The 25,857-nt window shown below is 41.1% G+C and overlaps 1 protein-coding gene across 5 annotated transcripts in view; it reads left to right on the forward strand.

Moving 5' to 3' along the window:
- The window catches only part of VPS54 (VPS54 subunit of GARP complex), a 54,890-nt gene that overhangs the window by 22,934 nt on the left and 6,099 nt on the right, over positions 1-25,857 (forward strand). For all 5 annotated transcript variants that reach the window (XM_081855482.1, XM_081855485.1, XM_081855481.1 and 2 more), the window contains exons 6-19: positions 1,898-2,029; positions 3,924-4,309; positions 6,359-6,485; positions 7,015-7,122; positions 9,377-9,432; positions 13,868-13,964; positions 15,423-15,763; positions 17,425-17,554; positions 17,916-18,097; positions 19,078-19,190; positions 20,532-20,595; positions 21,960-22,065; positions 23,115-23,202; positions 23,583-23,704. In XM_081855482.1, the coding sequence (XP_081711608.1) occupies positions 1,898-2,029; positions 3,924-4,309; positions 6,359-6,485; positions 7,015-7,122; positions 9,377-9,432; positions 13,868-13,964; positions 15,423-15,763; positions 17,425-17,554; positions 17,916-18,097; positions 19,078-19,190; positions 20,532-20,595; positions 21,960-22,065; positions 23,115-23,202; positions 23,583-23,704 (2,052 nt within the window). The remainder of the gene's footprint in view (positions 1-1,897; positions 2,030-3,923; positions 4,310-6,358; positions 6,486-7,014; positions 7,123-9,376; positions 9,433-13,867; positions 13,965-15,422; positions 15,764-17,424; positions 17,555-17,915; positions 18,098-19,077; positions 19,191-20,531; positions 20,596-21,959; positions 22,066-23,114; positions 23,203-23,582; positions 23,705-25,857) is intronic.

A 25,857-nucleotide genomic window follows, 5' to 3' on the forward strand; every position in this document is an offset into this window, starting at 1 on the left:
CTCATCAAACCAGTCCTGGTGTTTCTTGGTTTGGTATCCAATGGTTTGTTCACAGGCTGCAATAATGGATGTTCTCAGCTTGGTACAGTGTTCCTCGATGTTGTCAGGGAATTCCGAAAGCAGATGGTCCTTAAGAGTCGTTTGGTAGCAGTCCCGCTTAATAGGATCTTGAAGGGCTTGAGTGTTCATTTGCACCTTGGTTTCCTTTCTTGAAGCCTGTGTTGAGGTATAATCTTGATAGCCATTGTGGAATGTATTAATCGGTGATCTGTTCAGCACTCGTTAGCACTCGTCATAGCTCTGGTAAGGAGCACATCACGGCGATCTTCAGTTCAGAAAATTACATAGTCAAAGAGGTGCCAGTGGTTTGACCCACAGTGCCTCCATGATGTCTTAAATTTATTTTTTTGTTGAAAGAATGTGTTGGTAATAACCTGAAACTGTTCTTAACCTGAAGCAGCACTTTAGCTAATGGGGCCTCCCGCTGCCGCCTTGCCGTCGGAGCGCGATTTCTGTTCTCATCCTGAAGCAAAGTTCTTAACCCAAGGTACTATTTTTGGGTTAGCAGAGTCTGTAACCTGAAGCGTATGTAGCCTGAAGCGTATGTAACCTGAGGTACCACTGTATAGGAATTTCAAGTTGTGTTGCTAGCTGCTAGCTAAAGGAGAACAGAAGATGGGAAGGAATAGCTGTTGGCCCTTTCTTTGCACTGCAACCATTGCATTATTGTTGGACATAGCACAGTTACTCAAGGGCCTTTGGGTAATGTAACCCTTGTGATTGAATCTGACCAGGTTGGCCAGAGTTAACTTTGCATGCTTATTAACACAGTTCTCCAGGTGTTTTCTGTCTGTTACTGCTGCACAGAATAAATGTGAAAGAGGTATTGAGTTTGATGCCTCCTATGCCTCTTCCAGTGAGTTGGCCTTTTGTAATGGCATGCTAGAGATTATTAGGGAAGGAATTGAAAAGAAAATTGTAATGTTATGCCCTCATACAAATCTGTGGTTCACACTGTGCCATGCTTGACACATGCTTATGCAGTTATAATTTTTTCAGCTCAAAATTGTTCAGTGTAGAAAAGGGCAACCAGAAGTTAAACCTAGCAACATAGTAGATTTACTATTGACCATCTGCAATTACTGAAGCCAGGAACACAAGTAGTTGTCATCAGTGGCAAAGGTTTCATATTGCTAGACTGTAGGCATCACAGAGTGCCTCCTCCATGCTCTGTTACTCTATTTTATTTCTATTTCTATTTTCTTCATTTTGCCAGTTTTGTCCGGCCCTAGTATTCTGTGAAAAACCCCAGAAAAGTTCAATGAATTGCTCAGATTTATAGAAACCTTACCTAACATCATTAAACATTATGATGAAACATTTTTAAAAGCATTATTTCATGGTGACAGTTATATTTGTTTTCATAATTAGTATAAGGATGAAGCATGTTGATGATTACAATATGCTTGTTCTAGTAAAATTAATTTATTAAAAAAACCTAAACTATTATTTGACCAGTCAGCTGGACAAATATTTATTGATTATTCAAATATCCAACCTCAAGTCTAAAGCATTAAATGGTGGTATAAAAACTTAGGCTTACTTATTTGAGAGTAAGGCCAACTGAACTCAGTGGGACTTATTTCTGAGAGATGGTTGTAGAGTTCCACTGTTAAGCAGTATTTTAGATTACCTATATGCATATACTGTAAAAGTACTGCTCTGAATCACATTTACAAGTTGATGTACACCCCAAATATAGAAATTGATATGAAGTCTAAGTGATATTCTCCACCAGGCCTGCTTATAAATGGATTCATCAAGTCTGCACTATACAGGTAAAGGTGGGAACATTAGTGATGCATGGTAATGAGATGTGATTGACTTCTTTTTTCAGATTTTTTTAAAACCAGATTTTGCCTTGGAAGATCCCCTAACATTTAATGCAGTATTACCTTGGTCTCATTTTAATACTACTGGAGGCAAAGGAAATCGCGATGCAGCTTCCTCAAAGTTGCTTCAAGAAAAGGTAAATAAACTCCATGCTTTTCTCCCCCAGGGGGTACTCAAGGGGACATAGAACCAGCACCTCTTTTTGTTCTTGTTAAAAAACACTGACATTTACTGTAACAACTTCATGGTGAGTACCAGCACCTATTTTTCTAGAAAAAATAGCACTGAATAAACTGTTTCCATAGCAGGTATTTGATCAGTGCAATGGAAGTTTCTTTATTAAGATGCTAACTGTGCATATTTTCTTGGCTTGTGTAATTCTGGTTGAGCTCTTTCAGAATAAAATGTTTGTTTGTTTGTAGCCTGCCCATCTGACTGGGTTGCCCCAGCCACACTATAATATATAGATATTATAAAGGACTGTTGGTTGCTTCTGTTGGAAGGTTAAGAACATTAAACCCTAAAAATGGATTGTGGCATAAGCATTTAAGGCAAGCCACTTTATCAACATTTGAAGTGTGGGTTTTCCTTGCTTGATACTGTTATCATTTCTGATATCAAAGGCTCTTAATCTGCCGTTACCCCATTTAGGATGGATGCACAATTTATTATTTATTTATGTTTATTCCATCTCTATCCTGTCTTTCCTCAAAATGGCTCAAGGTGGGATTTGTGATTCTGCCTTCCTCCCATTTATCTTCACAACAACCTTATGAAGTAGGTTAGTCAGCGAGTTTGATGTCAGAGTGAAAATTTGAACAAAGTCTCCATAATCCTTGTCTGACACCCTAACCACTATATCGGTTGACTATCAGCGCTAATTGAGCCCAGATTCTTTCTGTTTCAAAGAGAAGCCAGCTGGGCAGAGTGCTGATTGGATAGTCGTAGATTCTGAAAACTCTTCCTGCCTCCAGTAAAAAAAAGGAGGTGTTCGAAAAAAAGATTGTTGCTTTCTAAAAGGCACTGAACACACATTGAGGTCGATTAACATGTCAGACACCTGAAAATACATTTAAATTTGAAAGCCTACATGAAGCATAGGTAGGAGGCAAAAATGAACAACTGAGTGGGAACAACTTTGTGTCAATAAAGGAGCAAAAATGGGGAAGCAGTCTGTTCAGCAGTAGAAAACCCACACCAGTTTTGCCGTGGGAAATAGTCTGACGCACATCAGAGATATAATTGAGTGCAGCCCAAAGAATGGTGGGTGACAGTGAGAAGTTCTTATTACATAGTGAGACCAGAAGGCAGTGCAAAAAATTAAGAATGCCACATTACAATTTAGAGTGTAAGTGAGCATGATATGTAAGTGAACTGAGCTGTTCAACTGTGGAATGGACTCCCTGGGAAGGTGGTAGAGTCTCCTTCCTTGAAGGTTTTTAAGCAGAGGTCTGTCCTGGATGCTTTAGTTAGGATTCCTGCATTGCAGGGCGTTAGACTAGATGATCCTTGGGGTGCCTTCCAACTCAACAATTCTATGATTCTACAATATATTAACAGGAAAGTGGGTATTCATTACTCAAACTTGTAATGAATCGGCAAAAGCAAGTTAAATAGGGTATATGAACTTAATGGAAGATAATATTGTGGTGCACAAGACACTTCCAGTCATTATTGATCTGATAGTATCAAATCTGCAAATTAATTCCAACTTAGCCAGTTCATGCTGAAGTCTCATTTTGAAACTTTCCTCCTTGAAGAATGGCAGCTTTCAAGCCTGTTCTTAAATGTTCAGGAAGATTGAAATATACCTCCAGTGTCATGCTGTATACTTTTTTTCTTGTTTTTCTTTGTTTAGTTTTAAATCCAGTGTTCATTAAATATGAGCTGTATTCCTGGGTATGTGCATGTGTGATTTGTAAAGGCAGCGTGCCTATTTTACTTGAGTTAAATGTCTAGTATTGTGACACTGATTGTGGTAGATTAAGAGCACAAATGTTACAATATTGATTTCTCTTTCTTCCCTTAAGCTGAGCCACTATCTGGATATTGTGGAAGTAAATATCGCTCATCAAATCTCTCTCCGCTCAGAAGCATTTTTTCATGCCATGACCTCCCAGCATGAGCTGCAAGACTACCTCAGGAAAACCTCCCAGGCTGTAAAAATGCTTCGAGATAAAATAGGCCAAATTGATAAAGTAATGTGTGAAGGATCTCTTAAAGTTTTAAGATTATCATTGACTAGAAATAACTGTATAAAAGCATATAATAAACTGAAGTTAATGGCAACAGTGCACCAAACACAACCTACTGTACAACTATTACTGTCTACTTCTGAATTTGTTGGAGCGTTAGACTTGATAGCAACAACACAAGAGGTGCTACAGCAGGAGCTCCAGGGCATTCACAGTTTCCGGTAGGTGACATTTGACATTCCAATAGAAATTCATAATCACATATAAAATTATTATGATCAGTTTCAAGGGATATCTAGTTCATGCAGATCTAAGTTGGTATTCAACTAAATTTAACTCAGAGTAGAGCTGTTGAAATTAATGGATACGACTAAGTGAGTAAAGCTTGGCTGCATACCACCTATAACTCGTATCTTTATACAGTGGTGCCCCGCAAGACGAATGCCTCGCAAGACGGAAAACTCGCTAGATGAATGAGTTTTCCGTTTTGGAGGTGCTTCGCAAAACGAATTTCCTTTGAGCTTTCTTTGCAAGATGAAAATGTCTTGTGAGTTCCTGCGAGTTTTTTTTTCCTCCCCCCCCCCTTTTTCTAAGCCGCTTATCTGCTTATCCGCTAAGCCGATAAGCCGCTAATAGCGTTAATAGCGCTAATCCGCTAAGCTGTCAATGGGCTTGCTTCGCAAGACGAAAAAACCGCTAGACGAAGAGACTCGTGGAACGGATTCTTTTCGTCTTGCGAGGCACAACTGTATATGTTATTGAGTTGTACTAATTTACTATATTGTTAACTTTATTACAGTATATTAGTGTCCAGTGAGAATGTAATTAGTCAGTTTTTTAAAAAGGCCCTAAAAGCATCCTTGATATAGTGTGAATTCTTATTTACATTAATAGTTGTACACCACATAAATGCAAAGGTAAAGGGTATTCAGACTGCCCTTCCTCTCTGTCCTAAATATAGGCCAGTCAAGATCAATGGGTGAATACAGGTCACCTAGTATTATTATGAGAGTAGGTGGAAAGTTGTCTTCGTCTATTTTCCTCCACACCATCCATAATTTAATAAAGCACTGTCACACTCCTCCCCCCCCCAAAAAAAATCTTGTTTTCTAGACTAAAAGGCCCTTTATATTTTAGTCCAGGGTTTCCCAAAGTGACTCCTGGGCTTGATGGGGCTGTGCAAGGAGTGAATAAAGACCTGTGGCTCAAAATGAGTTAGGGGTGGAAAAGAAGCTTGCAGAAAAGGGCATGTCATGCGCAGAGTGAACGTCCCTTGCCAGTAAGGAACCTCTGTATTTAACAAGATGATTCCACAATACAACCATATTCTCAGACCGTGCTGCTTTGCTGCTAAAAAAATTGTCTATAGGTGCTTTTCCTCACTTTATTCATTTACATTGGGTCAATGACAACTTCTTAAGCTCATCCAGGGTTCAGGTGTGGAGAAACCCTGTTTCTAAGCCTTTCTTAGAGTGAAGATAGTCATCCTTTTTGACGTCAAACAGAAATCAATCGAACAGAAATCAATCTAGTGCTCTAGATGTTTCTTTCCCTTAGATTTGTGTCAGGGTGTAAAACGCTTTTCTAATAGTCATTGAATGGAGCTCAGCTTTTTTATTCCCGTGATGCTCTCTTGCTGGACTAATCATTGTGCTCCTTTAGATTTGTTCTCCATGCATTGGTTCTTATTTACCTTTTTGTTTTCCGTTTGCCCAGATTTTAGAAATCCTTTTAGATCTCCTTGCATTCTACAAATTTCTTCTCACTGCCCCTTCTGACTCCATCTCTTTATTGAAAAAATAGATAGCTCTCACCTCAATAAATATCTTTGGGGAAGCATTACTGCATGCATACCTCCACTGTTAGAAGTCAGTTTACTCTTGCCCTCTATTTCCTGTTTTTTAGCCAGTTACTGATCCCTAAGAGGACCTGTCAACATCTCCCATGGCTGCTGAGTTCTCAAGAGTCTTTGGCTACTCATGAAGTGTGTAATTAGAATGTATATTTTATAGCAAATTGTTCTCCTTTCATGGAGATGTCTGACATTAATGTCACAGTGGAATTTAAAAGTGTGTTTTTTTCTTTTGCTGCAAAGGAAGACATAACGTAAATAAACTGTATTCAGTGTCCTTTATAGTGTTATTTATTGTGTAGAAATTACCCAGATGATAGTTATACATCCCCATATTTCCCTGATATTGAGATAATGGCACTTTCATGCTCCCTCTCATAATTATTTTAACTTTTTCACACATTTTTTTCTTGAACAGGCATCTTGGATCACAGCTATGTGAATTAGAAAAACTCATAGATAAAATGATGATTGCAGAGTTTTCTACCTATGCTCACAGTGACTTAAATAGACCTCTGGAAGAAGAATGTCAGATTCTGGAAGAGGTAAAGTACTCCCCATTTAGAAGGCTTTTTGCGGTCTAATTGCCTCTCAGGACATAGAACAGAATACACTGCTGTCAATGCCTATTCCATTCACTTTTCTTCTACAAAATTAGTTTTCACCAAAACATCTTGAATCCTCCCTGTGATTTGAAAGCATTAATTCTGGCATTTTCCATTCAATTCTTTTTTATTTCTCAGCTGTGTCATAATGCATACCACTTGTCCACTCCTCCACAAATACGCACCCTGTATTGTCCTTAGCAGAACTAGCTTCTGTGTATAGTATGTGGGGATGAACGCAAAGTATTCGTCTGTAGCACATGGCTTCTACAGCAGCCAATAATTTCTGGCGGGCCAGAATCAAACCTTGAACTTAATAGTGTAGAGACTAACTCCTATTGTACTTTTCACCAGATTTGCTATTTAACATGTTAATTTATCTGCACTAGTTAGGTTCTAATTTGCCATTTGAGTTCTGATTATCTTTCTTTCACATGTGATCTTTATTCTTGTTTTTTTTTCTAAATAGGAAAGGCTTGTATCTTTAGTGTTTGGACTTCTAAAACAAAGGAAATTGAATTTTTTTGAAATATATGGAGATGAAATTATTGTAACGGCAAAAAATATAATTAAACAGGTAATTTATTTTTGTGGGATTTTTACCTTTCACATATATTTTAGTTAAATGTTTTGTGCAGTGCTTTTTTTCTAAAAAAATATTTAGGGATACTCTCATTTTGACTCAAGAATTTCACCATTTTATAGTTCAAATTGGGAAAAGTAAATACAGGAAATGGAAAAAAGTACATAGTTTCACAAAATGTTTAGGGGTATTCATCCCCCCAGAAAAAAAGCACTGGTTTTATGTATGTACTTTTCAGGTCTTCTGATATTTCCAGGTATCTAAACCGGTTTTCTTTCTCTATCATGAATTATACAAAGCCGAAAGAACGGATATACCGTATTTTTCGCCCTATAGGATGCACTTTTTCCCCTCCAAAATTGAAGGGGAAATGTGTGTGCGTCCTATGGGGCGAATGCAGGCTTTCGCTGAAGCCTGGAGAGCGAGAGGGGTCGGTACTCACCGGTACTCACCGACCCCTCTCACTCTCCAGGCTTCAGGAAGCTATCCGCAAGCCTTGCAAGCCCGGCGGGAGGTCCCGCGGGCTCGCAAGGCTTGCGGGCAGCAGCCTGCAGCCCAAAAGCTCAGGGGACAGCAGGGAGGTGGAGCGCCGCCACCCCGCTATTCCCCGACCTGATCTGGAGGCTGGCAGGGGGGAGAAGCAAGCTTGCTTCTCCCCCCCCCCCCGCCGCCAGCCCCACAAGCTTGGGGGATAGCGGGGAGGCGGAGCGCTGCCACCCCGCTATTCCCGGACCTGGTCTGGAGGCTGGCGGGGGGGAGAAGCAAGCTTGCTTCTCCCCATCGCCAGCCCTCAAGCTCGGGGGACAGCGGGGCAAGCCGCTGCCCCACGGAGGCTAGAGAGGCTGTACCTGAAGGCAGAAGAGGGAGACGGAGCGCTCTGTCTCCCTCTTCTAGCTTGGGGATGGCTGCGCAAACCTGGGGGGGAAATTAAAATTTTTTCCTTGATTTCCCCCCCAAAAAACTAGGTGCGTCCTATGGGCCAGTGCGTCCTATAGGGCGAAAAATACGGTACTTTGTTGATTTATAATATGTTTTGCTTATTGATTGTTGTTTGAAACAATAATCTAGATTTTAAAAATAGATGTATTTTTTATAAGCTGTAAATAATGGAGTACCATAATCGCTGCCCATCGGCCTTCTGACTGGGGATGATGGGAGCTGTCGTTCAACAGCTTTGGGGGACCGAAGGTGAGGAAGGCTGCTCTAAAATACCACTATACCAATCTGGATTGGGCTTCCTGCACCTGACATTTATTGCTCTCTTTAGTTTAGCTCTGCCCAATCCTTGAATTTTCTGTGCTGTTTTGGGAAAAGAGACATCATCTTAATCCTAGTATTGAAAAGATTTTATATTCTTTGGGTTCTAAACACACTAGCTTATTTTGGACAGTCTTTTCAGGCTTAGCATAAACTAGAAATGAAGCAAAGAAGGAGAAGCTTTGAAAGGCCATAGGCCAGGGGTCAGCAACCTTTTTCAACAGGGGGCTGGTCCACCGTCCCTCAGACCATCTGGTGGGCTGGACTATTTGGGGGGGGGCGGGGAATGAACGAATTCCTATGCCCCCCAAATAACCCAGAGATGCATTTTAAATAAAAGCACACATTCTACTCATGTAAAAACATGCTGGTTTCCGGACCATCCGCGGGCCAGATTGAGAAGGCGATTGGGCTGCATCCGGCCCACGGGCCTTAGGTTGCCTACCCCTGCTGTAGGCAATACTTGGTGCATTTCAGGGTGTCATTATCTTTCCTTTTTTACTGCACACGTAAGATTTTTACACATACACTTAAAATGATTGTGACACACATGAATTACACTTAAAATGTGAATGTGTAACATACAGTGCTCTCATAGTAATGTATGAATAAGCACTCAGAATAATGTTTGAAGGGTACAAAAATGGCATTCAGGACAACTTATCAAATGTTTTAAAAAGATATTTGGAAACCATAGGCAGGATTGAGTGAACATTTTCAGTGGCCTGGGCTTCAGTCCTTAAACCTGGACTTCAGTTTCCTGCATCATTCTTCACACATCACAATAAGTAGCAGGAGGAAAATAAAGCTGAATAAGGTGATCTGTGAGCAGCCTTGCCTAATGCATGTGTGGTCCAATTTCATTTTCCATTGTGAAGTTTTTATTATTTCAGCTCTGAATATTAGGATAATCAGGAAATGTCTGATTCAGGGGTAGAAAGCTTTCTCTCCAAATTTAATTCTAAGACATATCTTTCTTATATCTTTGCAGTGTGTGGTTAATACAGTGTCACAAATAGAAGAAATAGACACAGATGTGGTTGTTAAGTAAGTATAAAGTATAAAGCTTTGAGTTGCTATGAACTGGATTTACCAGTTGCTTCTCTATCTGTGAATTGCCTACCAATTTTGTCCATATGCTTTTTACTTCTTTTTGGCATCTGTGCTTTTAGCATAATTCCTATAACTTTGAAAGAGTGAATGTGTGATCATGTGCAAACACCAGATGTGAAAATGGCAGGTCACGCAAGATACACTTTCTGAAATTCTCTCTTCTACATGGCATTAAAAGGTGCAAAGCTTTATCTCCTTTTCCTCTGGTCATCATAGAGAGAGAGAGAATGAATTTTGAAAAATTTATGCTAAGGCTGCAATCCTATACATCAGTGGTTCCCAGTTAGCTAGTATTTCAAAAGCCAAGCGATGGACCCCATACTTTTGAAAATGTTGATAACTCCATGGTAGTTTTCTGTACAGATGATTTTTTAAAAAGAAAGTGTGGGGTAGCGCCTAATAAGGAAAGGATTTTAGGTATACTAAATAAGAGACTATAAAATTTGTGATATTACCATGCAAAAAAGACAAAGATTTAGTTGGAGGGAAGACAGATTTAATTTTATAAACATATAGTACAAGTGAACAAATTATGACATGTCTAGCAGCTACTAAACATAAATAATAATGAACTTACTTACTTACTTACTTACTTACTTGCAACGCATCTGGCTAGGTTGCCCCAGCCACTCTGGGCAGTTCCCAACAAAATGTTAAAAACACGCTGTCAGGTCTGTAGGTGGTTGCTCGCAAGTAAACAGCCAGGACTCCGACTTGTCTTTTAATAATAATAATAATAATAATTTTTATTTATACCCCGCCCTCCCCAGCCAAGGCCGGGCTCAGAGCGGCTTACAAGCAATAATAAAAACAAGTTAAATGATTACAACTTAAAAACAAAATTAAAAAATACAACATTAAAATATTGAAACATTAAAATATTAAAATGTAGCCTCATCGCAGGAGAAGGAAAAGAAAAAAGAAAGAGAGGGAGGGAATCAAACTGGCTCCAAGCCAAAGGCGGAACAACCCTGTCTTACAGGCCCTGCGGAAAAAAATCAGATCCTGCAGGGCCCTGGTCTCGTGAGGCAATCTAACTTCCTTAGGGCCTGGAACCACAAGGGTGTTGCTATTTATGGACCTTGAGGCTCTCCGTGGGGCATACCGGGAGAGGCGGTCCTGTAGGTACGAGGGTCCTAGGCCATGAAGGGCTTTAAAGGTCAAAAGCAGCACCTTAATTCTGACCCTGTACTCCACCGGGAGCCAGTGCAGCTGGAAAAGCACTGGGTGAATATGCTCCCATGGCAGGGACCCCATGAGGAGCCTTGCTGCAGCATTCTGCACCCGCTGGAGCTTCTGAGACAGCTTCAAGGGCAGCCCCGCGTAGAGTGAATTACAGTAGTCAAGCCTGGAGATGACCGTCGCATTGATCAGGTTTTACAGGTTTTATTGAGTTCAAACTATGTATAGTTCAGAAGTCCAAAGTTCACGTCTGTCTCAGTCACTTGCAGGTTCCGGGAGTAGCTTTTTCTGGTGTCCCCCCCCCCCCAGCATAAGAACTTAGACACCCCTCTGAATCTCCGCCTCCCCTCCTTACGTTAGATGCCTCTGCGCAAACTGGGCAACGGAAGCGGCATGATTGTTTTGCTACCAGCCTGGCTGAGAGAGGTGCTTGGGCTCACCTCTCTGTGAGCTTTTGCCTCGCTTCCCGCCTCCTTCCCCCCTCTGCTTTGCCGGAGGCGTGACTCTCTCCACTCCCTGACAAAGTGCTACTGCTCATACTGCTCATCGATGCTGGAGGCTCCCTGTAATCTTCTGCCCTCCTCCCCCTTTCGATGGCAGTACCCTGACACACGTTAAACCTAAATGGGATGGGGAAAATCATGCCTCTTTTTGTTTCGAACAATCCCTTCCACATCTGGTTCAATTTTTCCTACTTTTATTCTCAAACCTGGTTCAACATCAAGCCAATTCTGTGCTTGTTCTTCATATAACAAAATGTTGAAAATATTTGTTCACAAAGATATGTGGAACAAAAGGGAATTAGACATTTCAAAGCTTTTACACCTAGCTTCTTATAATCAGCAAAAACCCAAAATTGGTCCATTCTACATTCTTTGAAAAATGATTTCAGTGATTCATCACAAGTCACGTCAACAAGTGCATCTTGCTCTTCCGCACATAGAGAATCAAAAGGATTCCTTATCCATGAGTTTTCAGGATTTGGTGCAGGGAAGTCATCTCTGAAGCTAGTTGCTAAATCACACAGGTGCTCAGTAATGTAATGTTTTATTTCTGGTATCAATTCTACGTCAGTTGCCTCCAGAAATGTGTCCAGTGTTAGGGTGTTAGTTATTTTCAGCTAAAAAGTAGAGAGCAAGGGGAATTTTTAAAAATGTGAATCCTCCCTGTGGAGCAAGGGATTGCACTCCTCCTCTCTCCCCCTCTCTCTGCCCCCTCCAAGTGAATGCCCTGGCAGAGGATGGTGCCACAGACCCCCTGGGTGCATTATATGGACCCCTGACTGGGTACCACTGCTATACAGTCTTACCTGGAATAATATCCACAGAATTCCATGGCACTTACCTCTGAGTACTCATATATATGTCTTCAGTCCTTTGCATATCTACTCAGAAGTAAGTTCAAGTGTATCTAATGGGGCATACTTCAAAATAAGTGAGTATAGTATTGCAGTTTAAGCATCAAAACCTCAGGCATAACTAGGAGATCAGGCAGGCAAATTCTTCCAAAGCAAAGAATGTTGTTTGACACTAAAAAGGCCAGTGCTAATATTTTAAACACATATTTGCAATCCACTCTCATTGATCCTTTTTTGCTGGGAAAAGAAAAAGCTGCTCCAGTTTCTAATTTGTAGCTAGAGGGCAATTCAGTTTTGAAAATGTATTCCACTTGGTTAATCTCAAAAACGCAGAGGATTTCGGCTATAATTCTGTTGAAAGACTAATTGATTGACTGTCCATTTACTTCTCAGGATTTCCTTCTTTTTTCAATTACAGATTTAAAAACATTGTGTCATGTAATTGTTTATCATTCTAGAAGTGTGTTTTGGCAATACTAGAAAAACTGATTAAATTTTAGCATTTTCCCTTGGCAGGAAAAAAACACAATAAATGCACAATCCTGTGAATGTCAGCTCAGAAGTAAGATCCATTGAGTTAATGGTCTTACTGCCAGGTTTGTGTGTTGTGTTGCAGCCTAACCTTAGTTACTTTTTCTCCTTGAGAGCTATAATTATTGCTTTCATAGGAATTGAAACAAATTAACATGTTCCATTTTTAAAGGAACAAGTTTTAAATCTTAACCAACCCATTCTCTGTTCTGACACTATTAGCTGTGCTGGACATAATGATAAATCAAATTTTATCATGGTGGAAATGATTTGCAATAAGGCTTGGATTACATGCTGCCTCCTACCTGCTCCTCTTCTGGCACAGCTGTGAGGCCCTATGAAAAATTTGCAACTTTCATTTTTGTGTTTGATTAACCACAGTATGCCATTTTTTCAAAGTCCAACTAACTGGTCAATCTTAAGAATGGTTTGTTGAAAGAAGTGAACTCAAGCAACAAGCTGTGAAACTGGCTTGTTTCAACAAACCATAGTTAAGATTAGCTGCTGTTTAGGATTCAGATGTAATGATAAACTCCAGTTAATCAAAAATAGAAGTGAAAGCTTTAAATCTCCTCCTGGAGGAGAGGGGAGGGAGAAGTGTGGGAGCTGAGACCACCTGCTGCTTATTCTCTTCAGGATAAACCATAATTTAATCCCCGCAACGGACAGGGTGAGCTCCCGTTGCTCAGTCCCTACTCCTGCCAACCTAGCAGTTCGAAAGCATGTCAAAGTGCAAGTAGATCAATAGGTACCGCTTTGGTGGGAAGGTAAACGGCGTTTCCGTGCGCTGCTCTGGTTTCGCCAGAAGTGGCTTACTCATGCTGGCCACATGATCTGGAAGCTGTCTGCAGACAAACACCAGCTCCCTTAGCCAGTAAAGTGAGATGAGCGCCGCAACCCCAGAGTCGGCCACGACTGGACCTAATGGTCAGGGGCCCCTTTACCTTCACCTTTACATGTACTACAGAATTATCTGCAAAGTTCCTTAAAGTCTTCAGTTTCTGAAACCTCAGAATACAAATTTTGCTACAGAAATTATGTAAACATAATTTAATGTCGATCTTCTTCATCATTTTTATTATGCATTCCCCCCCCGAGGTGTACTGTTAGTCTTTGTATCATTCACCATAATAATAGCACTGTGAGGTAGACCTTAATATACCTTTTTAGAGATAGGAAGCTGAGCCTGAGAAGCTGAAGACAGAACTGGCAAGGATGTACCCAAGGCCACCTTACAGGATGAGAGTTAAACTGAGTTTAAATGAAATTGTAATTATTGTTTTATGGTATTCTTCATAGACTTGCAGATCAAATGAGGATGATGAATTTTCCACAGTGGTTTGATCTACTGAAAGATATATTTTCTAATTTTATTTTATTTCTCAAGAGAATTAAGGTAAGAAGTGTACTTTAAAGACTTTATATTGTTATTAAGCCAATTGAATTTTGATACATTTGGACTTGGGTCTCTTGCATCAGCTGAGTGAGTTTTCATGAAAGGCATTGGAGAGTCCTCTGCCATTATCCAAAAGCAGGCAGGCTGCATCTCAGGCAATACTTCACTGCCCCTTGCTCAGAGCATAATCCCTTTGGCAGGTTAATTATTCTTCAAAGCTGAATCGCTGACATCCTGGGGCCTCTTAGGAGAATCACATTTTAAATTGAGAGATCAAGCCTCAAGGCTCCTGCCTATAAGTTACCCAGAGGTATTGCTTCAGCTGAATGTTAATTTTTACCCTCCTTTGTTAGATTTACAATACACTTCTGAATGAATTGTATCCTTGTATGGCATTATAATCTATTTGTACAGCTGGAAATGGAAGTGGAAATTACCACAATTTACATGTTCCTCTGAGGTCAGGAATGGAAATCATACAAGCAAATACGGGGTTGCGAACATGATCCGTGCGGGATACACATTTGCAACCCGCAGCGTTCGCAACCCACGTCTGCACACGCGCGGGCTGCAATTGGACGCTTCCTCGCATGCACAAAGCACGATTTAGCGTTTCTGCATATGCACGACTGCCAAAACCCGGAAGTAACCAGTTCTGGTACTTCCGGGTTTTGGCAGTCCGCAACCTGAAGCGGCTGTAACCCGAGGTATGACTGTATAAGCAGTATTCACAATCTTTTTACTGTGCGAATATTACATGATTGCATTATTTTCTACATTTTTTAATGTTTCCCTTCCATTGAAATTTATTGGTGTTAATTACGCAATTAACTACACTAGTTTCAGACATAGCAGATAGCGAGATGAATAATGTAGATTTTAGGAGAAGCTAAACTGCAGTGGAACAAGAAATGGTGCTGATTGTGAGGAACACAGGGTGGTGCGGAAATCACTGCTTCCTTCCATCCCTAGCTCTACAGTGTAACAAAACTAGATTCAACATTGTGGTGTGGGAAAATATTGTGAATTTCTTCATCAATTAAATCTCTGTATGTGCTGATAATTCTAGAACATCTGCCTCTGAAATTGATACCGTACCTTAGATCAAGCCCTGAAAGAGAACACTATCATTATTAATGTTTCATGTTTTATCCTTTTAAAAAAATATTTGGGGAAATGGCCTAATGGCGTAAATGGCATAAATTTATTGGCCTTAGTTTTAAAATTCTGCCAGTCACTTTTTGCAGAATTCATATGAACCACCATGATTATTGCATTTAGCAAGTGACAGAAGATGTTATGGGGCAGCATATATGATGTAAACATAGTGGATATGAATCATTCTGTTGTGTTCAGATATTGCAGTATTTAAAATAGAAACATTCTTGCTAAAAGATGTACTCTTCAAGGAATTCAGCACTGTCTCAATTTTTTTAACCAGCACTTATTTTATCTTAGGCAACACTAAATGTTATCAGAAGAGTGGTTCTCTTGGTTCTAGACAAGAACCAGAGGAGCAAGGAACTGGGTGATACTTCTGCTCAGAAGAACTCTGCAAAGGACAGTACCATAGACGCAGAACTGGTGTACCTGGCGCATGAGGGCATGTTCATAAGTGATGCCTTCAGTGAAGGAGACCTCCCATCTGCAGCAGCTTATTCTGCCTCTCAGAGAAACCTTTCCCCAGACAGTGAACCCAGCAGCAGTGACTCTGTATCTGAGCCAGAATGTACCACTGACTCCTCATCTAGCAAGGAACAGACTTCGTCCAGTATTACACCAGGTGGAATTGACATCATGTAGGTAGTAAAAAAAAAAAGCAGGATTCAGTCCCCGCTGCAGCTAAACAAATTAACGAAATTAGCACAAATTCACTGCTTTTAAATTTGAAATTGAAAGTAAACTCCCAGAAGCTCTAAAAAATGTGAGCCTAAAACTCAGTTTCACGTTTAATGCATATTCTGCCCATGTTGGCTTCTCAACCCTTGAATCTAACACCTTCAGTTTCATAGCATTCTGTAGGTTGTACCCAACAGGGTGTTATGGGGACACTGCAGAGAAGATTTTAAAAGCAGGAAGGCTGCAGGGGAGAAGAGAAGAAGGGGAAGTCATGGTGTGTGAATGGAAGACTGCGCATTCAGCCTCAGCCATTAACATGGTTTCTCTTTTGAATTTGATGATATAAATTTATGACTACGCTCTATGATATGATAATAAATTGTCCCTCCCATTTTCATTTCAGATCTAATATGATATAAGCATTCCAAATTTTGAAGCCCTTTGTTTTTAGTTGCAGTTAATTACACCTGAAGAGCTTTGCAGATTCTTTCTTCTTTTCTTACCTTTACTTTTCTCTGGTCTATGTTTGCCCTGTTTAAGAGCCCTAGCTGTGTTCCCTGACCCTACACCCATATGAGTTAGGAATCGGTTTCAGTCCTCCTTTTTGGCTTCACTGATGCACCATATGGACATAGAATTTCCTGTGTTTGAGAGTAGATATTATACAGAGAGCAAAGCATAGATGCCACAACAGTGAGGTTACCAGCCATCCACAGCCTTTCCCTGTCATTATATTTGGTAAAATCTTGGACCAGCCTTAGTTGGAGAACACTTATGGCCACTTGACAAGTCAAAAGGCAGATCTTTAATATTTTTCCCCATTTCATTTCTATACAGCCTCATATTTTTAGGGAAAAACCTCAACGCACTTTACAGCACGTTAAAGTATTAAATAAAACAATCCAGAATAAAACATTACTGAAGAAAGTCAAATATAAAGTATACATTCAAAGCAACATGATTAACAGGAAACTAAAATATTATCTTAAAGATGTCAGAAAAAAACATTACAAAGGAGATAAACTACAGGATGCCCATTTAACACAGCAGGTAAAGCAAAACAGACATCTTACACATTTAAAAAGAACACATTGCTAAAGGAAATAAAATATAAAATGCACATTTAAAATGGCATAAATAACGAGATAATAAAATATTATCATAAGCATAGAACATATCTGCAGCTATTGCTGCCAGTCCTGCCAATGGTGGTTCATGGCTAGAAGCTGCCAATATACTTCCCTCTCTGGAAATAGCATGTTGGAAAGACTCAGGTTAGTGTATACTATGTTAAACAAAAATGTGTTCTAGTGGAATGGTGTGTAAATAATGTAAACACGGTGTAAAAGACTTAAATGATCAGTAATTGGCCATCAATTGCTTGGTTTTTTGTTTTTTAGTTTTGGTCTTTTGGTATATATTATTTGTCACTTCACTTGCTGCTGCTATCTATTGGACAGTTGAAAAGTCAATTCTGCTCCAGTTCAGAGATTGTTATTGACATCAAAATGCAAAGTTCTCATTGTCTATGTAGTTGCATGTGAATCATTTTCTGGTGGGGCACTGGATTGTTTCAGCTGAAAATTATGTGTCAACAAAGTCTTCCTTCTATTTCTTTCAGGATTGGTGAGGACATAAAGCTCTCAGAACTGGAACTAGGTAGATTAGCAAACAATATCCAGGACCTACTTTACAGTGCCTCTGATATTTGCCATGATCGTTCTGTCAAGTTCCTAATGGCTAGAGCAAAAGTAAGTTCCATGTACTGTATATACCTGCGTCCCAGAAGAGGTCTAGCTAGGGTCATTAATGTAATCATGTCCTTCCACCTGGACCCAACACAGTCAACAGAACTGATGTCTAAAAATAGCCTGAAAGTTGGAAAGGGCTTTGCTTTATATTTAAGATGATATTCATACAATAGCCCAGGGTGAGGAACTGTTGGCGGTTCAGGTCACTCACCTGTCAATCACCTGGTGACAAAAAGATATCAGATAGTCCATGCTGATGGCGCTTTCCTTACTACTACTACGTAGCCTTTTCAGTCTTTATAATGGGGTAGGATAACAATGAAAATAGTTATGATGCTGTTACATCACTTTTTTCATTTAGGATGGGTTCCTGGAGAAATTGAACTCTACAGAGTTTGTTGCTCTTTCGCGACTGATGGAAACTTTCATCTTGGATACAGAACAAATCTGTGGTAGGAAGAGTATGTCATTGCGTGGAGCACTTCAGAGCCAAGCTAACAGATTTGTAAACAGATTCCATGAGGAAAGAAAGACCAAACTCAGGTATCTTTCTGTGATTATGATGTACATGTGGGCTTCAAGGCTCCTTAATGCAGCAGCTCCTGAAGCTTCCCACTACCACCACCTTTCATAATGAAAGGGCAAAAGGTGGGAGAAATGTGCTCCATAAGAGCCATCTGCCTCAGGGTTGGGTAGTTTAGCCCACCCTGACCTCAGTTTCAGAGACAGTGCCATTTCTGTTGCTTATAGCTCCTTCCCATTCCTGCCTATATTTGGTATCAGGTTATATGGCATTGTTCACTTAGCTCAGAGCAAAGTCAGGTGGCTAAATTGTTTGGCTAAAGTGTGTCGTCTGATCTGAGGAACCAGGGTTCAAATCCCCTTTCATGAAACTCACAGGGTGACCTTGGACCAGTCACCAACACTCAGCCTAACCTGCCCCACAGGGTTATTGTGAGGATAACTGAGGATGGGGGAAAGAGTCATGGGCACCACCTGGAGCTCCTTAGAGGTGGGATATAAATGCAATAAGAAACAGTCAAAGAAAAAAACAACCCAGTAGTTTAATCTGAGGCCCAGTGTACACATAAGCAGTAACAACTTTCTGCGCATTGCATCATGTGAAAAGTGAGGAGCTGCTTCCCATAAGGTTACCCAGTTTTGGTGTTACAGTTAACAGAGGTGGTTTAGTTGAAGTTGTCCAAACTGTATGGAAACTCACTTCACACAAATGCCTTTCCACATCTTACTGATGGCCACACATGTGGCTCACTGGATGTATGAGTTGGAATGAAATCTCTTGATGGTCAGACTGCCTCATGAATTTTCATTCTCATTTATTTCCATAAGGCTTTTGCCAGTACAGCTTTCTTTAGTCTGCCTGCCACTGATTAGTATTTGAATCAATTGACTATTTCATGATTTCATCCTGGTAAGAAATTTGAAATCAGTACGGACACGTAGCTCTTCAAGGCAATGTGTTCTAATTTTTGAACTCCCCCTTCCTTTATGTGTATAAATAGCCTCCTGCTAGATAACGAGCGCTGGAAGCAAGCTGATGTTCCGGCAGAGTTTCAGGATCTTGTGGATTCTATATCAGATGGCAGAATTGCTTTACCAGAAAAAAAAACAGGAGGTGAGTTTCTTGGCTCCTTGTTACTTTAGTAATTTCCATGTGGACATGATGCTGCAAAATGTTGACAGGCAAATTTTATGTTTCCGGAGCAGTAGACAATTTTTAAAGGGTTAATTTACTTTGAAGCACAGTAGCAAACTGAGGATGTTCAACCAAATTAAAAGAAGAGAAAAGGCAAAGGGAGTGAGTTGGGAAGGTTTGTCATACCTTGCAGGGCTGTCTCCTCAGGGCTGTCACCCATGTCCCAGCCACCCACTCCTGCACTCTTGCTCCTTCCCTCCCATCTCAGGGGAAGGTTCAGGACAAGGAAGGGGATTCTTCCACCCTAGAATCTATCCTGGCTCTCTTAATGCCAGCAGCTGGAGTGGCCCAAAACAAAATAAACCTTCATACGGCAAAGAGACTGGAGCCCACATGTCAGCCCACTTGCAGCATGCTCATTGGTCAGAAAAGCACTGCCTGCCAGTCCACGGGACAGGAATTCCCTTTACCAACACTACCACTTCCTTCTATTTCTTTCTTTTTCTGTGCTTTATCAGTGGAGAAGACATTCAAAGCTTCAGAAAACAAACCAAAGCAAGGTTCCATTTCGATCCAAATGGAAGCAAAGTGCCAGTCCAAAGTTCTGAACAAAAATAAGCCATCTGAAGCAGGATTTGGTTTTCCCTGTGCACACTCTCTCTCCCACCCACTTTTTGGGCTTCCCTGCAACCTTCTCCACCATCCAAGGCTGCTGTGTCCTCCCTCCCTGACTCTTCTTAGCTACATAGCCCTTCAAACTTGGCTGTTTCACCCTCCTGAGTAGGAAGAAAGGGGTCGCTGGGAATTCAGTCCAACAGAAGTGGCTGAAAGTTAAGGATCCCCCCCCCCAAATTCCCAGTTTTTGCTGGTGTGGATAGTTGAGAGCAGCAGGCGCCTGAAGGGAACATGGACCCCCCAATGTTTGTGAGAGAATCCTGTGTGCTACAAGTTGCGTGGGCGGTGCATGCTCAGACATGGAGGGAAGCAGGTTCTTCAGCCAAGCCCCTGTGCATTGTAAAGAAACTGTACTTTCTGACTAAGAGCATGCCTTGCACCTGTGCATTGTAAAGTACATAGAGGGACTCTGTTGAAGAACCTGCTTCCCTCTGCACCTGAGCATGCGCCCGGGGGACTAAGCTAGTCCCTCCGGTTCACAGACTGCATGCCAGTGCATGCCAGTGTTATAAAGTGGAAATGGAGGAGTAAAGTGCAGGGTAATTTTCATCCCTGGGCCTTTTTTTAAAGAGACAGTTGCAATGTTATTTGTGTTGTTTTTAATTTTAGATTCCCCCCCCCTCCTTTTTTGTTCAATTGTTTTAGCACCTGAAGAAAGAAAGCCAACTGACTTCCTTGTTGTTGATGGACAAAAATATGCTGTAGTTGGGTAAGACATGTGTGTTCCCCGTCATGGCAAGTTCACTTTTGAATATTAAAATATTTATTAGTTTTTGTGAAAGTTGAGGAAAACTCCTGAGTAAGTCTCCTGCATATAATTCCCTTTTTAAAATCCTCAGCAAATTTCAGTCAAATGTTTGTTTTCTTTCTTTTGATCTTACCAGGTGATAATTTGGGTTCCTTCAAAATCAGTAGCCAGAGATATTATATGGTACATACCACACCAGTATTTCTGTTTTAAGTCACTGCTGTGAGCTCTGAACTTAATGTTTAGGAAATGCTAGTAAAAAGAAAGATTCAAAAGTAAGATTTTTTTAAAAAAGTTTTTCATCTAATTGATGTTGCTGCTCTGACCCCAATGTACAGTTGGGATAGCAATAATTAAGTAAGAGTAGGAATATTTAAAAGAAGTGAATTTATATGATTTCTCTGAAAGTGAATTGATCAACAAATGAAAGTGGTTCATTAACTTTGATGCCTGTTTTTTTTTCTGGGTTGAGCCTCTAGAATATAAAACAAGAGAAACTGGTATGCATTAGTATTTTTATGTTTTAGCTGAAGATTGTACTGTTAATGCTGGATTCCCTTTTTATATTGTTATATTTATGTCCCGCTCTTCCTCCCAAGTTGCTCAAGGTGGTCTATATGTAAGGTAGGTTATGCTAAGAGACTGTGACTGGCCCAAGATCAATCAGTGGAATTAATGTCCGAGTGAGGACTTGAACCCTGCTCTCCCAGTTCCCAGTCCGACACTCTAACCACTCCACCAATCTACTGTATATTTTGAAATTTTGTTTGTCTATCTAAACACTTATGCCTTCAGTCATCACTTAAGATATCTTAACCAAATTTGGCAGGATGGTTCTAGAGGTCATAGAGGAGTGCTTTTGTCTATTTTGGATAAGTTGCTATTGGCTTCTTAGAATTGCTGAGCACTCCCTCTGTGTGTGTGTGTGTGTGTGTGTGTGTGTGTGTAGTCACAGCAGTATACTTCGTTGAAATAACTTCGGATCTTTTACCATTTTGCTGCAGAAAATTGCACCCTCCTTCTCTGTCAAAAACACATTGGTAGTTGGTATTTGTGACTTTCCCTAAAATGCACCATCTCTTTCACTGACCATAAGCTAGCTCTACTGAAGCCAGTGAGAATTTCCCCATTTAATTCAATGGCATATGAGCTGAACTCACCTGGAAAGTAAAATTCAGGAGCCACAGTAGAAATTGGCAGGCAATGGTGTTGGCTAATAGCAAAAGATGAGAAGGAAAAGGTTGAAGTGTGTTTTTAAAGATGTTTTGATGACTTGCAATCTGTCATATGGTCTGAGTGTGTCTGTTTGATTCTTTGTCTTGCAGGACAGTGTTGTTGTTAATTAGAATCATCCTTGAATACTGCCAGTGTGTGGATAGCATCCCCTCAATAGCTACTGACATGCTTACTCGTCTGTCTGATTTACTAAAGGTACAGGTCCCTCAGATCTTTCCTAAAATGCAGGGGATGTACCTTGCTTTTTAAAATATATTTTTATGAAATGGCTTTATGAAAATAAATAGGTATGGTCAAGGAAAATGTGGGGGGAAATAGCTTAACTGTTAACATCAGAAAACTTGTGTAGGACTTTGAACTCTTTTTGATGCACACCAAAGTTTGTAAGAGAGCTTTCTGTTCATTTTTTCACCTTGTGGGATGCAAAGCAACTCCCAGTGTTGACTTTGATATTTAAGCCATATGCCTTCCCTCCGTCCTGTTGAATGTCATCATTAATTTTTGTGCTGCTCCTAACTCAACGGCCAGCTGGATCAGCTTCAGACACTGAGATTAAACCACAAATTAGTAAAACAAAGAATAACTTAATCTATAACTGAACAAATTCAAAGGCCTTGCCTTGTGCTTTGAAAGACCATTTGACTTAATGCTGCTGATAAAGGCCAGTATTTTCAGTTTCTTGGAAGAGTAGTTTGTTTCTTTTTTAGCACTAAGGTGCTGATTTTTGCAAGTATCTAGCTGGAATAAAATAAGTACTGTGCATGTCTCAGAGAAACTAAGAACTTGGTAATTGTCTTAAAGGAAGTGAGAATCATAAATGTTGGAAGGGACCCCAGAGTTCATCTAGTCCCCCCCCCCCACCTTGTAGCGCAGAATCTGCGCTAAGAATGTTAGAACAACAGGATGCAGTTCATGGAAAGAGGCTTTTCAAGCTCACGTCTCTACTCCACACTCCTAGAACCCTCTCCAGAGGCTCTGAGGGACGTAGTCCAGCTGGGTCAGACTAAAGCACTTTCCAGTCAAGCAGCAACCTGTTTTTCACCATGCCCTCTCCTCTCCCACTCTTTCCCCCCAGCAACTGGTGTTTGGAGACATGCTACCTCAGATGCTGAGATGGTGAACAGCTATCATAACTTGTAGCCTTATCTTCCATGAATTTGTCTATAAGATCATGAGATAACTACAACATGACTCCCAGTTCCCATCAGCCACTGTGTTACTGTTTACCTTCCTCTCTTTCTCAGTATTTCAACTCAAGAAGTTGCCAGCTAGTGCTTGGAGCAGGTGCCCTGCAAGTGGTTGGCTTGAAAACAATAACTACAAAAAATTTAGGTATGGATTTGGCTTAAACTTTCTGTGGTCATGTAAATTCCCTTTTCAATTTTCTAAAGAAACTTCGAGTAAGCAGCTTTTCCAGAACATATTTTTGTGGTTGTATTGCAAATTCTTTTATGGGCAGTATGTGAAGGAGCTAGCATGTAATAGATATTTTAAAATTCCGTTCATGAAAAAGAGCTGCGTTCTGATTAACTTTTGTGTACTGGCACAGTAAGCCAACATGCTGTTGGTGAATTTCTAAAATAAAAGTAGTATTTCCTCATGCAGAATGCTGTGCATATTTTCTTTATTGCAGTTGGCATAGGAAAAGATCTCATAGTAATAGCTCTTCTGTGTTGTGTTGTTCTGTTCTGTTTTCTTCTCTGTCTTCACAGCCCTCTCATCACGCTGCCTACAGCTCATAGTGCACTACATTCCTGTTATCAGAGCTCACTTTGAAGCTCGCCTGCAGCCCAAACAGTTCAGCATGCTTAGGCATTTTGACCACATTACCAAGGTATTTTTCTAATAATTTTCTGGATTGAAATACCTTGTTACTATTGTTGTTGTTATTAGGTAAGAAAAACCTGCATGCATTTTACCTTCCCTGCATGGGCAGTCGTTTTGGTGGTTCCAACCTAGAGGTGTGCATTACTATGGTTGCATAGTAATAACCTCCGTGCAGTGTGAATGTCCATTTGCTCATCTGCCTTTGTTCCTTGACAGTGCTGGGAATAGATGCTATAGGATCTCATAAACCTTTTCCTTTTCTTCTGAATAAGTTCACATTCCAGCAACTTCCAACAAATTCCCTTTGTGCTGCAGTCCCACCTGCTCTTGCTTCCTTTCTCTAAACTCCCATCTTCCAGACTCCATTGTACATGAGAGAAAAAAACTGCCTTTTAATCATCTAGAACCGTGGTTCCCAATTAGGTCTGCGGAACACACTCAGGGGGTCCATGGCACCGTCCCCTGCCCGGGACTTGCTTATCTTGTTAACTGCACAGTGAAAGCCTTCCAGGGGTCATCCAGCCTCTGCTCACAACCAGCACCTGCTTGCTGGGAGGGGAAAAACTTGTGAAAGAGTTGGGGGATGGCAAGTAAACTGGGATTGGGCAAAAACCTCTGACACAGTTTCATAGGGAGGGGGGAAGAGAGTGCAAACAGCTCACATGCTTATCATTTTTTAAAAATGTAAGGGATTCCTCCCCCCTTGATCTCTACTTTTTCACTGAAAAGAACTTCTAATTGCTTTCAACAACTAGCAAGTTTACAGGACTCTCCCACTGCTTGTACTACGGTTTTCAGTTAATCTTGCCTTATGAGTTTGGGATTCATGTCTCATCTTGGAAGTCGAACAGGGGAAATAGCTAAGCAAATTGCCACTGTGATTACCACAGCAGCTCAACCTCTGATGATTTAGTTTAGTGCTACGGCTGGGCAATACTTTCTTTTCAACATTGTGATATATCAGTAGCTAATAGAGCCTAGGACTTGCCGATCAGAAGGTTGGTGGTTCGAATCCCCGCGACGGGGTGAGCTCCTGTTGCTCGGTCCCTGCTCCTGCCAACCTAGCAGTTCGAAAGCACGTCAAAGTGCAAGCAGATAAATAGGTACCGCTCCGATGCTCCGTGCACTGTTCTGGTTTGCCAGAAGTGGCTTAGTCATGCTGGCCACATGACCCGGAAGCTGTACGCCGGTTCCCTCGGCCAATAAAGCGAGATGAGCGCCGCAACCCCAGAGTTGGTCACGACTGGATCTTCCTTTGTTCATTGGTCAGGGGTCCCTTTACCTTTACCTTAAATATATGCTGATATATTACTATGTCTGGAATTTATCTTGGCTGCTTCTTCGCACCTTAGGGAAGTAAGAAGCAGCTGAGAAACATGGCCCCCCCTTACACAGTGAGCGAGTTCCGATGCCTCTCGGGCTTATGTTTGATCCGAGGAGCATTGGGGCTTTGCTGAAATGCTCAGCTGGGGGTGGAAGAGGCCTCTCTTCCCCCAGCTGAATGAGCCAGAGGGGGGCTGGAAGCTCCATTAACTGCACGGCTGAGGGGAGCGGCAACCGTGCACCCTTCAGTGGAGCAGTTTCATTGAGCCCCCACCTTGCCACCAGCTCATGTGAGCCCAGGGCAAATCAGAGGCTCCGTAAAACTGCTTGGCTGAGGCAAGGGCAGCCGCGTGCTCCTCCGCCAAGCAGTTTAAAGTAGTGGAGGGAGGAAGAAGCTGTATTGTGCCTGGCTAACGCAGCTTGTTTCTGCCTCTGTCGGTGTGAGGGCAGAGTGGGATGGTGGCTTCACTCTGTGGTAGATCGCTGGTGAAACTGCTGCAGCTCCTGAGTTCCTCTGCTACCAGCGCCAGCTGGAGGGAGCCAAGAGCTCAAAGAGATTAATGAGTTGAGCACAGGAGGACTAAATAACAGTGATAAATTACTACTACTACTACTACTATCAACATTCCAACATTCCAGCGGTTTTCCACTCAGTCTTCCCCAATACCTTATCAAGCCCTGGCCAAGCCTTCACCTATGTCTTGAAGGTGCAAGATCCCTTAGTTAGCAGATCCATATGCTGCAAAATTTTGCTAAAATGTACCATTTCAGATTAGAAGTAAGGAATAGCATGTTTGAATACTCTCTCATACAAAAAGCCTTCTGCATATAGAAAAC

This window comes from Podarcis erhardii (assembly GCF_964252035.2).
Source record: "Podarcis erhardii genome assembly, chromosome: 3".
NCBI classification, from domain to species: domain Eukaryota; kingdom Metazoa; phylum Chordata; class Lepidosauria; order Squamata; family Lacertidae; genus Podarcis; species Podarcis erhardii.